Below are 17,605 nucleotides of genomic sequence, written 5' to 3' on the forward strand. Positions count from 1 at the left end.
CATTATTATCTAAATGATCTAAAAAAAACATTTTTGAAAGTTTATTATTATTGTGGATTTCCTATATTAATATTTACATTAATAAGAATTATGATTTAGTTTGATTATTAGGATTTTTGGTCCGATTTTAATCAAATTCAACAAATCCGCATTTTTTTACATAATGAAACAGTTAAGCAGTTGATGTCTACATACAAACAGTATTATGTCAAAATTATGACTTTACACATTACAGAAATAAAACAACATAAATATTATATGATAAATAAAACTATTTAACAGCAAAAAAAATTAAAAGCAAAAAATATTTTTTTGCTAGTATCACCCCAAAACAGTTATAGTTATTTCCCACGTTGTTTAAATATCAAATGTCATCGCGCCCATGGGCGCGGTGGTCTGAAAACCAGGTGTGTTCAGGCGCATTGTTGGAGCGTTGCTATTTTGAGGAACTTATAAAAACGCTGTATTTGTGTGTTATTTAAAGGGTGTGTTTGTAATATGCGCCTATAGGTGGGTCCACAATGCGCATACACTCGGCTTGTTACACACACAGGGATGCGCAGCAGCAAACACACATTTTTAAGTATTAAAATAAAAGGATTCCTCTCTGGAGAAGCGTTCATGTAAATAGCGAATCTTCCATACGAGCACAACTGGCTTTAAACGGGAAAGGGAGAAGAGACTCTGATTGGTTTATTGCATGTTACACCCAAAACACACCCAAGAGACTAAGGACGATCCTTTTGGATCATGTACCTGGTTTGCCAACTGTTTTTTTTCCATCATTAAACTAGCAAATGTGGATTCGGACACACCCTACACCCTTAAGAATAAAGGCACCAGGAAGAACCAAAAATGGGGTTTGGTAAATGGACTGCATTTATATAGTGCTTTTAACAGAACCTATGGCCATCCAAAGCGCTTTACATCTAGCCTCACATTCACCCATTCACACACTGACGGCGATGTCTGCCATGTAAGGCGTGATCCAGCTTGTCGGGAGCAGTTGGGTTGGGTGTCTTGCTCATGGACACCTCGACACTTGGTCAGGGGGAACCGGGGATCGAACAATCTACATGAACCACTGAGCCACTGCCGCCCCGGTTTCACAGTGATGCCATAGAAGAACCATTTTTGATTCCCCAAAGAAACATTTTGTGAAAAGTTCTTTAAAGAACCATTTTTTTTCTAACTATTATATAGTCTAAAGAACCTTTTGTGCAATGGAAAGATTCTGTGGATATTAAAGGTTCTTTATAGAACCATACTCCCTGCCAAAGAACCATTTAAGAACCGTTATTTTTAAGAGTGTAAGTGAACCTAAAATATGGCACCAGGTGTAGACAACAATTCGTCTGAGTTGACCGCTTGTGATACAGACGTTAATATCAGGTGTAAAGAGGGCCTGATGGAGCTGAAGTGTTCTGACTATGGCCACCTGTGGATCAATGTCCCGCAATCCCCTGTCTGCTGCTTCTGTCATTCCTCTTGTATGTGTTCCAGTTTGGTGGATTGTGTGTGTGTGTGTGTGTGTGTGTGTGTGTGTGTGTGTGTGTGTGTGTGTGTGTGTGTGTGTGTGTGTGTGTGTGTGTGTGTGTGTGTGTGTGTGTGTGTGTGTGAGAGAGAGAGAGAGAGAGAGAGAGAGAGAGAGAGAGAGAGAGAGAGAGAGAGAGAGAGAGAGAGAGAGAGAGAGAGAGAGAGAGAGAGAGAATGGTGGGTATGAATGCACAGTTATGATCTCCCAGCATGCCTGCATGCCTGTGACTGATAAGCTGTCGGTGGGCTCTGGTGCCTGTGACACCAGACAATGAAAGCAATGAGCAAAGATGGTAATAAATGAGTGTGTGTTTGATTAACAGGAAGCACCATATGTGATGTACAAGAAAAACCACATGCATCTGGAAGGCAATGACAAGTATGAAGGCTACTGTGTCGATTTAGCCTCTGAGATTGCCAAACATGTTGGGATTAAGTACAGACTGTCTATCGTCATGGACGGAAAATATGGCGCCCGTGACCCTGAGACCAAGACTTGGAATGGGATGGTGGGTGAACTAGTCTATGGGGTGAGTAGTGGATCTCGCCGTGAAATACTAACGTTTGCTTCTGCAGGTGTCTCTTTTATTAATGAACCTTGCATAAATGATATAAAGAGAGATTGCTGTTAAATAAGGGCTTGGAGGAATTGCCGTTCATGGTGAAGAGCGTGGGAAAATTGACTGGAAATGTCTGGGTGTCATTCAACTATAGCCACAGCCAGACAGTGCTGATGGCAATATTGTGTTTTAAACATGCTCCTTCCCAGCATGCACTGCTTTGATTCGTCTCTATGCCGTTGGATCTCAAAGGCATTTTTCACAGCGCGCCCCGGCAGCCCGCCATTTTTGCATTTGTCAAAGCGCTCCCCTGCTATAAATGGAGGAAAACCCAGAGAAATCACTTCCAATTCCCCGAGCTGACATTCAAGAATGAAGACCATATACAAAATGCATGAGGGTTAGGCTACCTCATCTGTTCAATTTCCTTACCATCAGCCAGAGAGATTGCCTGGTTTTGATGTGCTAACGTTGGAAATTATACTCAAATTATTCTCAAAATGAAGGGGGAAAAAGAGATAAAATGAAAAATATCCCCACCATGGAACCGTCGAGCATTATAGTGGCCCTCTTTCAGCTCCGATAGTCAGGCCAGACGTTTCTGATTCACGTTTGACCTTTTGACAGATATATTTATCTGATTTTGCCAAAGGTTATCTCACAGAATGGCCTTTTAATATATAATCATTAATGCTAAGCTTTTTTCTTAATCGCTTGTAGTGTAGCGAATTACTTTTCAAAAGTGTACACTAAAACATTCTGGGAAAAAAACAACTGAAGTTGGGTTGAAAATGGACAAACCCAGAGATTGGGTGGTTTTAACCCATCAATTGCGTTGTTTTAACCCAGCGATTGTATTGTTTTAACCCATTGAATGGGTTGTTTTAACCCATTGAATGGGTTGTTTTAACCCAGTGAATGGATTGTTTTAACCCAGCAATTGCGTTGTTTTAACCCAGCAATTGCGTTGTTTTAACCCAGCAATTGCGTTGTTTTAACCCAGCGACTGGGTTGTTTTAACCCAGCGAATGGATTGTTTTAACCCATTGAATGAGTTGTTTTAACCCAGTGAATGGATTGTTTTATCTCAGCAATTTGGTTATTTTAACCCAGCAATCGGGTGGTTTTAACCCAGCGATTGTATTGTTTTAACCCATTGAATTGGGTTGTTTTAACTCAGCGATTGTATTGTTTTAACCCATTGAATGGGTTGTTTTAACCCAGTGAATGGATTGGTTTAACTCAGCGATTTGGTTGTTTTAACCCAGCAATTTGGTTGTTTTAACCCAGCGACTGGGTTGTTTTAACCCAGCGAATGGATTGTTTTAACCCAGTGAATGGATTGTTTTAACCTATTGTCTTAAGCAAATATTTTAACCCAACCGCTGAGTTAAAACAACCCAGTTGCTGGGTTTGTCCACTTTCGATCCAACTTGGGTCGTTTTTAAACCCCCATTTTTTTTTTTTTTTTTTGTGTAACTTGTCAGTACTTTTAGATTATGAGCAGCTTGTGAAGCTAAATAACTTCCCCAATGCTGATTGATACTATAATCATATTATAATGACATGATCCACTCCTGTCATCAGTTTTCACACAGTATTGACAGCTCTGTCTAAACACTGACAGTGGATCCTTATGCTTTTATAAGCCGAATGGAGAAATGCTACAGCGCTCATGGGTTTGTTTTCCGTTACTTGCTATGAGCAGATAAGAAAATAAATGAATAGGATCCTCTGGGATTCTTCTTAATGAAATCTAAGTGGGTTAGTTGACATGGCAGTGTTGTTTCATCTCTTCGTGTTTTATCAACACATCTGCTTTAATACCAAATGGATTTACCTGTGCACGTTTCATTACTAAAAAGATCATATGCAATTATTTATCTAAGACATTGGGAGTTTTGAGGCATATTTCTTCCTCTCTGATAAATCACTTCTGGTAGACTCTTAATTAGCTATTTATATGCAAATGATTATATGATTTATTGAGACAGTACACCGGAGTTCCATTCACTACAACCACAAGATAAAAGGATATTAATATTTGTAGAGGCTTTTATAACCAGCGTTCACCTGCAGAGTTTCCGTGACCTTATACTTCCTGATTGCATAACTAATGTCCTCCTGGCTGAGGACACATGTGAGATAAAATCTCTCACTGCCTTTTTTATTATATGCTCATGCTAGAGTGCCTCTGAGGATTATGGGATGTGGGAAGCGGCTCTGCCTCCTATCTGCCGCTCCCACAGCAACATTATGTGAAGCATGAGAAGGGAAGCGTTGAAAAGATTTTCCAACAAAGTCTCCTGCTTGTTCCGATTATGCTCTGTTTGTCGCCTGATACGGCAGTGCAGGGGTCACAGAAATTAGCAGGACTCTTGCTATCTAGTCAAGTGAACACTCAGCTGTCACTTCTGCACTACTCGGTCAAAAGCCTTTCCTGCTATGCCTTGTGCTTCTCTGAGACAGTGAGACCTTTTCTTGGTTTCCTTACCGCACACCAAGGAGTGAGAAAACACAAAATGTCCCCCGTTTTAGCCCTATATGTACTGTTCTGTGGCAGATTGATCTGATTGATTTATTCAAATGTTGACTGAATGTGCCAGGTTCAACACAGAAAATAATGTGACCCTGGAGAACAAAACCAATCATAATCTCACGGGTATATTTGTGCCAATAGCCAATGATACATTTCAAATTGTTCTTTTATACCAAAAATCTTTGGGATATTAGATCATGTTCCATTAAGATATTTTGTAAAAATCAACCGTAAATATCTTTAAAAATATATATTAGTAATATGCATTGCGAAGGACTTCATTTGGACAACTATAAAGAAGCCTTTTTTCTCAATATTTAAATTTTTAAATTTTTTACATTTACATTTACATTTATGCATTTGGCAGACGCTTTTATCCAAAGCGACTTACATTGTATTCAAGGTACACATTTTTACATTTTTGTCAAGTCTTGCTTTCCCTGGGAATCGAACCCATGACCTTGGCGTTGCTATGAGCAACTCTTAGATTCCAGATTTTCTAATAGTTGTATCTTAGCCAAATATTGTCCTATCCCAACAAACCATACATAAAGCTTATTTATTTAGCTTTCAGATTATGTATAAATCTCCTTTTAAACAAATTGACCAAACAAATTGTGGGCCAGGGTCACATTTAGTCTTTCCATTCACTCAAAAAATGACTTGTTGAATTCACTTAAAAAAAACAGCGTCAAGTGGTTCATTACAAAAAACTATTTAGTTATATGAGCCAAAGAAATTCAAGTAAAGCTGACAAAATTACTTTGAGTAAATACAAACCATTTGATGTTGTTACTGTTACATAATATTTATCTGTTGTTTACTTAATAATGTTATGTTACATTTATAAAAGTTTATAATGTAAGGTGAACAATTTTATCATTTTATTTTAACATATTAAATTAACTATTTGCTCTACAAGTGGAAGTGGAAAACTATCAAATAACAACAAGCTTATTTAAAAAAAACAAATGCAAAAATAACTTTAAATAATTAAAACTCAGTTTAATTGAATTCCTTCCACTAAATGATTGCCCACGGGCACCACTCTTCTACATAACCACAAAATTACTGAAACTCCTCTAAATGTCCAACGTAACTGAACATTAAACACTAAGATAAACTAACAACATTTCCCTTTACTGAAATACACATAAAATAACACTTTAATCCCTAAATTTACTCTCCTAATGCAGTCCCTTGCAGAGCATTAAATTTAAGTTCATGTAGTTACATGAGTTTTTAAGTAATGTGAACAAGGATGATTTGAGTCCAACTCACCACAGTGAAAGTAACAACAATGTTTTTCCTGTTCATTAAAGAGATAAAATGTCATTAAAGTTTATTAATCTAAAAGGGGGGAAAGGGGAAAAGGGGAAAAGGGGGACATTTACATGATTTAATCATGTACATCAGTTTCACTCAAATCAATCAAGTCAACATATTTGCATTTATTTATTTAGTTCTAATAAATGTGTCCGTACATTGCAATATTAATATAACATTGTTTGTGAATATAAATTATAAATATATAGATAAAATATACTTTTACATATCAGTTATATATATATAGCATTAGTCTCATTTTGCTCAAAAACCCAATTTCAAAATTTGCCAAATTGTATCGCTCGTTTCTGCTCCATTTTTCCTGTGTTTTGATCTGGAGCTTCTCTACTCTTTTAGAAGTTGCATAACCATACCGTATGGCAGTGAAAACATGACAATTGGTGGGGAAAGAGTTAAGACCCATTGAAATATACAGTTTGAAGTGAATATACATCCAAACCTTCCGTCTGATAAATGAATACCTTGCTTACATCTGTAATTATACAGCATTATTGCATTGCTTGTTTGTTGTATCGGTGCATGTTTTCCACTAACACATTTTGTTCATGTCCCCGTTTCCAGAGAGCAGATATAGCCGTCGCACCGTTAACAATCACGCTTGTGCGAGAGGAAGTCATTGACTTTTCTAAGCCCTTCATGAGTCTGGGCATCTCCATTATGATCAAGAAACCTCAGAAGTCCAAGCCGGGTGTGTTCTCCTTCCTGGACCCTCTGGCATACGAGATCTGGATGTGTATCGTTTTCGCCTACATTGGCGTCAGTGTGGTGCTGTTCCTGGTGAGCCGCTTCAGCCCTTATGAGTGGCACCTGGATGAGACTGATGAAGCCAAAGACCCCCAGACCCCTCCAGACCCGCCTAATGACTTTGGGATTTTTAACAGCCTGTGGTTCTCTCTTGGGGCCTTCATGCAGCAGGGCTGTGATATCTCACCAAGGTTAGTGCCTCATTGCCAACATTTCGATGTGGAGCCACAATATAAAGCTAAAAAGGCTGTTTTAACCCAAATTTGGGATAACTATGCAAAAAATCTCAGAAAAAAAAGGTACAGTAGAGGTTCAGCTGTATTCCTCGGGGAACAAACATATACCTGTACCTTTAAAGGTACACAATTGGTCCTTAGGGTACAATTATGCCATTGTTGTCCTCTACTAAAGCAGGGGTAAAGTTCGGTATAGAGAGCCGTTGTCCTGCAGAGTTTGACCCTGAAAGACATCAATAGAAGCTCTTATTAAGAATAAACAGAGGTTCAGATGTTGATGATGTTTTGCAAATGTTTGCTCACCATTATGGGGATCAGTGTTTGCTTTAGTTGGGCAGTTTGACTCTGTTTATGTTACAGTGTTAACAAAATACATAATGTGTTCAAATCAAAAGAAGACATAAACAAAAATTGTCACAAAGAAAAATGTTTGACTAAACTCATCACTGACTAAAAATGTTCATAAATAATATTCATCAACAATACTTTCTTGCCACAGATCAGACATTCTAAATTATGACTTTTAAATACATTCTAGGGGGGAAAGTTTATACGCACACAGATATCAAGACTCAGCATAGGAATCTCAACAATGGTGACATACTTAATGCTGCAAAGCATGCTGGGAGCCGTGAGTTTTATATTGTGGTGGCTGAGTAGGGTTGGAGCTAAACTCTGCAGGACATCAGCTCTCTAGGACCGAACTTGCCTATCCCTGACTTAGAGAATACACAAATATAACCTTAAGGGTACCACACCAGTGACGGCCACTTGTACTTTAAAAGGTACAGTTTTGTACTCTTATTTTTGAGTGTTGAGTTAAAAATGTATCAATAAAAAATTACTGCTGAGTTTGTCTGTATTTGGGTTGAAACTACATTTTGAGTGCGAGTTTGAGGATTCCTATGTCGGTATTATCTGAATTATCCCCAGTATGCATGGGTCATAAATGGGTTAGTGATTTCAGATGAATTTGAACATGAAACCCATATGACATGAATCGTGTGGTTTTAGCTCAATGTTTTGGCTGTAAATCAATCATGGGAATAGTAAGATGGCCGCTCGAACACTTCACAGAATGTGAAGAGCAATCCAGTCATTATATAGATCAGTGGTTTAGATACAATACAATGCAGATTTAATTGAAAAACATCCCAGATTTTCAATACGACCTCAGATCAGATTGGAAATCTGGAATTTTCTTATCCATCAATCAATAAAAGATTATGGGAAATCATTAGTCAAAATGTGATTACTCGTGTACATGCATGTGGTGATTGGCAACATTGTCATCCACCACCGTGCTATACTGTATATTAATAAAACAAGCGCCACAGTGCGCTTCTATAGGGGACTCTGCAGACAAAGCACATTATACACATTACAGCTCTCAATTCGAGGCTAACTGCAGTATTTCACGTTTGAAAGATAATGCCGACACAGCTCTAGTTTTAATTTGTTCTTTTGTAAAGGATTAGCTGAGCAACATATTCTCATTTGGCTCTTTCTATGAATTTCTCATTCACCTGATTCATTTATTGTTTGAGAAGTCCTACTGCAGCACTTCACAGGCATCTGTGACGGAGATGTACGATTATTCACATTGTTCCTCCATTAAACGGCAGGAAGTTGATTAATAATGACTCCATTGTGCGGCACGCTGTCATAGATCATTTTTCAGAGTCCCTTATAATTCCCCAGTGCTGGCTGTCAACTGTGCATTCAATAATTTAAAAAAAAATCATAAATATCTCAATATCAGATATTATATAAGATATTCAAAATATCTCAATAAATAGCATACTGGCTTTTACAAAAGATGTCACATTGATTGATTGAGATTTTAATTTTGCTTCATTTTACGTTGAAGTGACATGAAGGTAACCCATACTCGGACATTTATGTGATGAAAGTCGACGTCGACTAGTCGCTGATGACATCATTAATGAACAAATAAACCTAAACCTTGAGCTGAGACGCAAACTCGGGTCTTTTTGTACACAGGACAGCTACACTGTAAAAAATTATTTAGAAAAAAAGTAACCTGGTTGCCTTAAAATTTTGGGTTCATTGAAATTAAAATTTTGATTTAATACAATGAACACTTTTTGAGATTCGACAACCTTTAATAAAATAACTATTTAAAGATTTTGTAATATTGGGTAATTGTGTGTGTGTTATTTCTGATGACGCAGTGAAACATGCCAAATAGTGCTATTTTCATGATTTATCTTTTTTTTATGTGGTTCAGATACAATAATATTTTGAGTTTCTATTTATTAAACCAATTTCCTTCATTGTATCAACTCAATTTTTTAATTTCAATAAACTCAAAATTTTAAGGCAACCAGGTTACTTACTTTTTTAAGTTAAACCAACAAAAACCAGCAATTTTTTTTTTAAGTGTATGGCATATGACACTGATGTTATTAATCCTACATAACCGCATTTGTATCAGTTCTTTTGTCTTATGGTCGTTATATTTCTCACAGATTTCTGCTCGTTCGGAATAAGATACAGATAAAGTAGCACAATAAAGATTACATCATGTATATGAATGCATTACTAATTGTGTGTGAATTAATTCTACCTGGCAGCGTCTCTCTACTAATGGTGAAGCTGGGAGTTTTAGTTAACAAGAAATATATGCTAAAACTTTTCAGTTTCTAAGCCATTTTATTGATAAAACTGTGTTGACAATACATTCTGCGCTACTGAATGGTATTGTCTAAAGGCTATGTGTGTGTGTTGCAAGCGCTCGCAGTTTAGCGCGATGATTAACTTACACGTACAATAAGCGTGCATTCTCCCGATCAATTTTGAGCATCCAGATGGTAATCAAACATGTCTTGTGGAGAGCTCTTGAAGTAGCCTATGCATTTATGTGTCATTTTTATTTGTCATTTTTGAACAGGCTCGGTTCAAAACAGAGCCTGTTTCAGGAATTGTTTATCCTGTTGCGTGCTCTATAGGCCAGCGACTAGTCGACGTCAAGCTTAAAGCGTCATGACAGGGCATTAAGCTGTAACAGCAGTTATGATGAACACTGTACAGCACTGATTGGCTATTACATCGTACATGACTGTATCGCTGCAGACTAGTTTTCAAATGACTCTACAGTGTTATTAAAAGCCATGTTAATCAAAAAATTCAATAATTATATTAGAGTTTCTGTAAGTGTATTTCACAAACCCACATGGTAGAGAGTGAATAGTCGTCTAAAGGCCAAACTGCCGTACATTCAGCCCAAGGCAAGAAAAGAAAAAAAACATACTTACATGTGAATATATTGCATATGCAAAAAACGCTCTCCGTGTAAAGCAGAAGCTCGGGATGCTAGACACGTATCTAAATAAAGTGGATGAACGTAGAACAAATACAGCTGAGAACTCAAACATGTCAAGATGATTTGAAACAGCAGAACAGAGATGATCAACTGATAGTTTTAGGAATGAGACGCATCGCTTCCTCCATGATAACCAAATTCACCAATAAATTGATTTGTAACAAATTTCCTAATCTAAAGTTCTTTTTAGGCTTGAAGGGATAGTTTTTTTTTAAGTTATTTAAAACGCATAAGACTAAATTAAAACATTTGAAGGAAACCTGAGATGTTTCTGTCTCTCTGGTTGAAAGGTGGTAACCAAGATTAATTCATATAGGCACAATAAAACGAATCCATATGCGTTGTCGTCACCTATCACACATGTGCACTTCAATAAGCCGACAGAAAGCAGGGTAATGCGTTTACATTCAGCGTGAAATCGGGGTAAGAGGCAGAAAACGACCTGTCCTGACCGGTTTATGCTTAAGCTGTTTATGAGCTTACTCCAATAAAAGAAAACGGGTTACGCGTGTACATGACCATGTTCAGTGTCGGCTTAAGAACGTGCATGTAAACGCACCCAGCGTTATTCATCATTTCCCTCTAAATTATAGGGATAAGTTATGGGTAGGATTGGGTTAAGGGGTTGGATATGTTGATCCAGGGACAAATCATGGTGACTGTTTTACTATACATACAGAAAAGCATGTTTGTGAAGTTGATCTATTGCATCAGGAAAGTATTCAAAGGCTGAATGTTGTGTTTGCTCATCAGGTCCTTATCGGGCAGAATAGTGGGAGGCGTCTGGTGGTTCTTCACCCTCATCATAATCTCGTCCTACACGGCTAACCTGGCTGCCTTCCTCACAGTGGAGAGGATGGTCTCTCCCATAGAGAGCGCTGAAGATCTCGCCAAACAAACAGAGATCGCATACGGAACCCTGGACTCAGGATCAACCAAAGAGTTCTTTAGGGTGAGTCTCCTCCCGCTCGGGAGAGCCACTCTTCTGCTGAATTACAACGCATTTAACTTCAATGGCCATGCACGCTTTCAGGTCCAAATCCATCCTTTAGTTGCAGTTTACAGTAATCACAAAGAACAGAACACAAAGAAAAAAAGGCTCCCATTTGTAGTCTTTGCCAAAGCATTTCTTTCTTTTAATTATTATTTACGTGTTTGTTTTTGCTCACACACCCCTGTTGATAAGACCATCCTGACAGTTGAATAGCATACAGTGGTACCAAAAATGATATAGACACACTTAGGCTACATTTAACATTTCTAAATGTCATTGTGTTAGATGAAATACCAAACCGAGTGACAATTACTCTAAAGACTCGCAGTGCAAGCACACTTTACAAACAAACCATTTCCCCAAAACTAATGTGTTTGTACTGTTAAACGATTAGTGTTTTCGGTTGGAAAACTGTGATTCACAAGCTCAAGAGTTAAATTTGAGTCATTAACAAGCTGAACATGCAGGTGCTGAACCTCCTTCATTCCTGAGAGACGGTACATTTGCAGGCTTTGTATTAGTGGATAAAGGGGTAAATATATCTACTTCATCCAGCAATCATTTGGATCCTGTTGTTTTACGACATGAGAAACCACTCTGGACAAATCAGACTGAGCTGTCTGAACAACACACACTGAATCACAAACTGATTGAAACTTTGCTGATTAATTCAACTCATTGCAAGGAACTGAGTGATTCATTCATGAAATGAACACCGTGTTTTGATTCTTAACAGCGGACAGAACCTTTTTAACATAAAACTGGCAAGAGAATTGGTTTTTACTTTGCTAATTGATTACGATTAAAAGCTAGCAATGCTATCTCAGCAATCTCAGTGAGGCTGATTGGCTGATTTTGACCCCCTCAAATGTATTTTCACACTTTTAAGAGCCCTCAAAAACTCATTTACGATCATATAATGATATATTTGGCCATTGTGATTTCAAAGAAGAATTGTGCACACATCCAACAAACTTTGTGCAGGTGTTAGATTCAATTAAGCATTTAACTCAAAGTCAGCACGAATGCTGCGACCAAAGATTTATTTAAAAAGAAAAAAAATGTTCATTCCTAAAGGGTCTTCATCAGACAAACAACATGCACAAAAAGGTCAAATTTATATCAGTGTGAGCCATCACACCTGACCTCATTAGTAAACTAATTACTAGGGGTGTAACGATTCGTTTTAACAACGATTTGATTCGACTGAAATGAAACCGTCACACTGATTTAAATTTTTGGCTGAAAAGTTACTGAATTGATTTCAAGTCACTGAATCGTTTCGGATCATATCGCTCTAAATAAACCAATATCGTCCTTAAATCGTATCGACAACCTCAAATCGTGATACGAATCGAATCAATGTTAAACAAATCGTTACACCCTTACTAATTACCCAACCATCCCAAATTATTAATATTTTTTTTTTAAATAAAGCTGTAATGAAGTTTTTTGTTATGGGAAGATTTAAACATTTATAGGACATTTAAAAGACTTTGATCAAAGAAATAAACGAAACGAAAGTAACGCGGTAGCCCGTCATGGACGACTGCCCACACACACACACACACACGATAGGCCTGAGGTCTGTTCTTCGTACCTCTCTAAATACATCTGAGATGATCTGACAGATCTTAGCTTGGCTTGCTCAGTTGGGGACACAAACATTTTGATCTAAGTTTTCAACTAAATATCCAAATAAAATGAATTACTAAATTAACTGTATCAACTATAATACTGATCTGCCAACATTGTCGTTATATGATAAATTGAAATGAGCTGATGACATCCCCGCAACGACTGTACACCGAAACTAATTTTGTTGCAATACTGCGTTCATTGAAGAGGGCAGATGATCGATACTCGAAACCACGAACAGTAAAGCAGCGTTTTGGCTGGCATCAAGAAAGAAACATAATGGCATCATATAATTACAAAAGCCACCTGGCAAAAAAACTTGACAAATAAAATCAAATAAAAAAAACACGCATTTTTGGACCTTTATATGGAAAACAACCAAACTAATCAAATAGATAAATGATAAAAGTTTTTTTTTTTCAAACATTATTTCCAATTATATTGATGATTTTTATTCATTTTTTATTTTTTATTTTTTAAATGTTGTAATTAGCAATTTGTTAAATTTTTAAGTCAATTTGAAGCAGATTTGTAACGTGACAGCATTAATTAAAGTTTCTTACGGGTCAAGATCAAGTTCTCTGGCTCTCCTGCGCTTGAATCAAGCCATCCCATAATATCCATCATCACTCAAATGAATGCACGGCTCAGAGTAACATTACTGCATGTGTGTGAGACTCCAATAAAATTATAAAGTCATTATTAGTATTATCACAAATAAATCTCTCAATCAAGTGGCTGTCTATAGTATTATACACCTTTTACACAACATCATGATATTATTTTCAAATAAACTTTATTATTATTATTTAGAATTATTATTTCCCCAGGTTCAGTAATGAACTCTTGTAATAAAGCAGTGGCTGGGACAATCTAATCTAATTGCAATATAATCCTGTTTACGTGAAATAAGCCCGAGCAGGTTTAAGCTAACGGACCTGTTGCTATGACAGCAAGTCCAGGATGAGCTTCGAAGAACCAAACAATCCCAGATCAAGACAAATCATCAACAATCAAATCCTGCTAACTGAGTTAGCGACATACGAAGAACGGACCCCTAGTCCTCTCTCGTCCTTCACTGGTGTTGCTCGTCTTTATAATGGGGCGTTCACACCAGACGCGAATGAAGCAAATAAATCGCCCTATCCGTGTGAAGTTGGACGCTTGAAAATTTTGAATAAATTTGCTTCATTTGCGTGTGACATTCGCTACACAACATACACGAATTTGCATCATGGAAGGGGCTTCTGCAAGGCAGAATAATGGTTAATGAACGCCGCTGACCATCTGGATCTCACACCTCCAAAAACGCCAGATCAAATTTTCAAATAGGCGCTCTTTTAATAAATAAACCACATATTTGAGCTTTAAACAACTACAGTCTCACCTGAAAAACTCTTAAAACCACATTTTGTGACACAATAACAGTAGTATTTTTAAATTACACTGGGCTCGGGGTTTCCCATCCGTCACTTCACCCCATGACAACAGCAAGCAGGCTCCTGATTGGTTAACGCGGCGCGAATATCCGCCAAAGTTCCGATTTTTCAACTTGCTCAAAAAAGTTTGCGCCGCATGTCTATTCGCGTCTTTGCATTGAGTTAACATGTAAATCACTCGCACTTATCGCTTCATTCGAGTCTGGTGTGAACGCACCATTATAGGCCTCCGAGCTCCGTCATGAGAGAACTCCAGACATCTTCAATAGGGGTGTAACGATTCGTTTTAACAATGATTCGATCTGATTGAAATAAAACCGTCACACTGATTTAAATTTTTGGCTAAAAAGTTACTGAATCGATTTTAAGTCACTGAATCGTTTCGGATCATATCGTTCTAAATGAACCAATATTGTCCTTAAATCGTATCGACAACCTCAAATCGTGATACGAATCGAAGTAAAACGAATCGTTACACCCCTAATCTTCAATCACGCACCGGTCTCGCTCGCTCCTCCCACGACTCTCGCTCCTCAACCTCGCCACAACAGCGTAGATAAACAGAAAAATAAATTACAAACCCAAATAACCTTTCAACTAAAATTCTGAGACAGTTGTCAGATTTAATTGGTGATTTCAAATGGTTAATTTAATCATAAACTTAGCGAACAGTTTTGGAGAATTTGATGTTTGATGCACCTGCATGCCCATTTCAAAGATGGCCGCCAAGTGAAATGACTTGTCTTAAAGGGACTTTGGTTGGGTTTAGTATAGGTGGTGCGATATTTCCAAACATGACACAGCATGATAACCTTTTGGTACCACTCATCAGACATTTCATTTCTGAACCGCCATGATACGTACATGTATAAAAACCAATGTAAATATTGCCGGATTCACGTTTATCTGTGTTGGTTAAACTGAACTGTTTTTCTAGTGAGCCTGGGTTGTAATTGAACTTGTTATTTGATGAAATATCATTCGTCCATGTTTAATTCTGGATGCTGGTGCCTTGGAGTCTCCAAGTGTAGCTTAACCAGCAGTCCCAGCTTCACCAGTTGAGTAAGCCTGGATCAGCATGGAAATTCATTACAGCAGGGTGGCCACCTGGAGCTTGTTGTTGGAGAACAAACAAAAACCAACATTAGCTCTGCCAGGAGCGGCAAATATTCCTTTCCCACACCTGCTTGTTAGGGAAATCTGCTCTTTTAGCTGACAAAGTCGGTTAGGTCTGCGTTATACAGCCTTTTTTGATGAAGCAGTCATTAAGTCAATGGAGATGATTGGTGTAGGTGCTGCGCACAACCTCGAGTTAGCCCGAGCTGTCAGAGTGAAGCCAGGCAAAGGCAGACAGACGTCTCTGTAGTCTAATCAAATCCCACATAGAGCCTTAGAGGTCAGCTCAAAAACCCTAATTAGTTTGCTTTACCTGGGCCTGCAAATTGAGCGTAATGAAAAGCGGCCCAGAGGGTCAAAAAGTACACTTGAAAGATATTGAGAATAAAGTAAGCAATACATCCATGAGCACACCGAGACTGACACTGCAATTATGGGTGAAATTAACTATCTGAGTGATACTGTAATACTTAAACTGCTCGCTCTACACACGCATCCATCGGGGGGAATGTTTACTGCACAGGTTTGATGTCATTAAAGGTTTGCAAGTCAACAACCAAGGGGTTTTGGGATCTGGGATATTCTATATAATGAGTGTCCTAGTTACACACTACGACTTTCACTTTTCCAATGACATGTGTGAACGGCTATTCCAAGGGACTTTTAATTAAAATTACAGAAACCTGACAGGGGGAAAAAACTGATTAATGGAGATTCAAGCTCTATTTTAGATCTGTTTTCAGGAAATGCATTCCAGTTTAATTAGAGCCATACGGCAGAGAACAGCTGGATGTTTCAAATCATCCGCAACATTTGGAGCGAGACATATGTCATCATCTTTGACACAACCCCCAAGTTTATTATTTCCCTTCCAAATGTGCATCTATTTAGTTAATTTATACGGTTGGTTTACTCAACATTCAAGTTGTTAGTCAATAATGGCTCAACTCTTGTCACAATTCATTGAGGATCCAAAGAGGAATATTACGCAGAGGTTTCCAACACAAAGGTTTTTAATAAAATCATTAAAATAGGGTCATCTTAAGTCTTATTTAGACATTAATTGTTTCTGGTGGGGTCGTCAGGTATTGTCATCATTGACACGGGCTAGTCTGTGATTTTATTGCCGTCTGAATCCAGAAGGTCAGAGTTTTTCTCACCCCACCCGTGTGAAAATCCCCAACCGAATTACAGACTGTTTTTAGATAAACACCAAAGTCGTGTGGGGATATAATTGCCGTCCGAGTTTTTATGAATATATCACTTCAAAATTCACTGTTTATATCCTTTTTGACCCCTGCAGAGCACCGTATCGTTGCGCTTCGCTGTCATAGGATGCATTTTAAAGATCTAGACTTTATTACTGAAATGATGGCAAGTATTTACAAGAATAATCTTTCATCACCTCTCAAAAGAGAAAGAGATGAAAAACAAGTAAACTTTTGAAATGAGCCATTATTAAGGCAGTTAATGTTATATAGGTTCAATTTGCAGCATTATATTTCCGCTCATTTTCACATTTTTTTAAATGACATCATCCTTTTTTTAAACAGGAGATTTAAATAAATAATAATTTCCTGTTATTACATTAAATCGGATGTTATTCTCATTATTCCAAGCACATTACATTTTTACAGCCGACGATCATTCGACTGAGCACGTGAGCGGCGTTCAGAGGTGCGCAGGATCACAGAACTCGCTCCTCCACCGGGAATAAATCATCATCCGAATGCACGAGTTTATCACTGACGCGGCTGCAAATTTTATGGATCCACATGAGAAACAATTACCGTCCGAATAGGGCTAAAGACAGGAAACGAAAGAAACAAACTAAAACTAAATGAACAAAAGACTCTCTTCTCGAAGAGAAAAAAAACTCTGCACTCGAAGAACCAACATTGTGTCAATATTAATGCACTGATACATATATTATAATAAATATTATATTACGTTTGTTAAAATGCAATGCAATAAATCAATCAATTTTTTTAAATAAATTGTTTGTGGAATTGATTAATAATGTGTTCATTTTTTATCGGTTAAATGACCTTTAAAGTCCACCTTTAGAGTCTCAGACACTCCACACTTATCTTATCGAGTCACACTTAAC

General features: G+C 37.6%; 1 protein-coding gene across 5 annotated transcripts in view; it reads left to right on the top strand.

Moving 5' to 3' along the window:
• gria3b (glutamate receptor, ionotropic, AMPA 3b) overlaps window positions 1–17,605 on the top strand; it is a 181,615-nt gene that overhangs the window by 131,546 nt on the left and 32,464 nt on the right. For all 5 annotated transcript variants that reach the window (XR_010908311.1, XM_067456843.1, XM_067456844.1 and 2 more), the window contains exons 10-12: window positions 1,860–2,066; window positions 6,544–6,917; window positions 11,062–11,260. Coding sequence is in view for 4 of the 5 variants with exons in the window: in XM_067456843.1 (XP_067312944.1) it covers window positions 1,860–2,066; window positions 6,544–6,917; window positions 11,062–11,260 (780 nt within the window). In the remaining variant the exon portion in view is untranslated. The remainder of the gene's footprint in view (window positions 1–1,859; window positions 2,067–6,543; window positions 6,918–11,061; window positions 11,261–17,605) is intronic.

This window comes from Pseudorasbora parva, chromosome 11, assembly GCF_024679245.1.
Source record: "Pseudorasbora parva isolate DD20220531a chromosome 11, ASM2467924v1, whole genome shotgun sequence".
Lineage (NCBI taxonomy): Eukaryota > Metazoa > Chordata > Actinopteri > Cypriniformes > Gobionidae > Pseudorasbora > Pseudorasbora parva.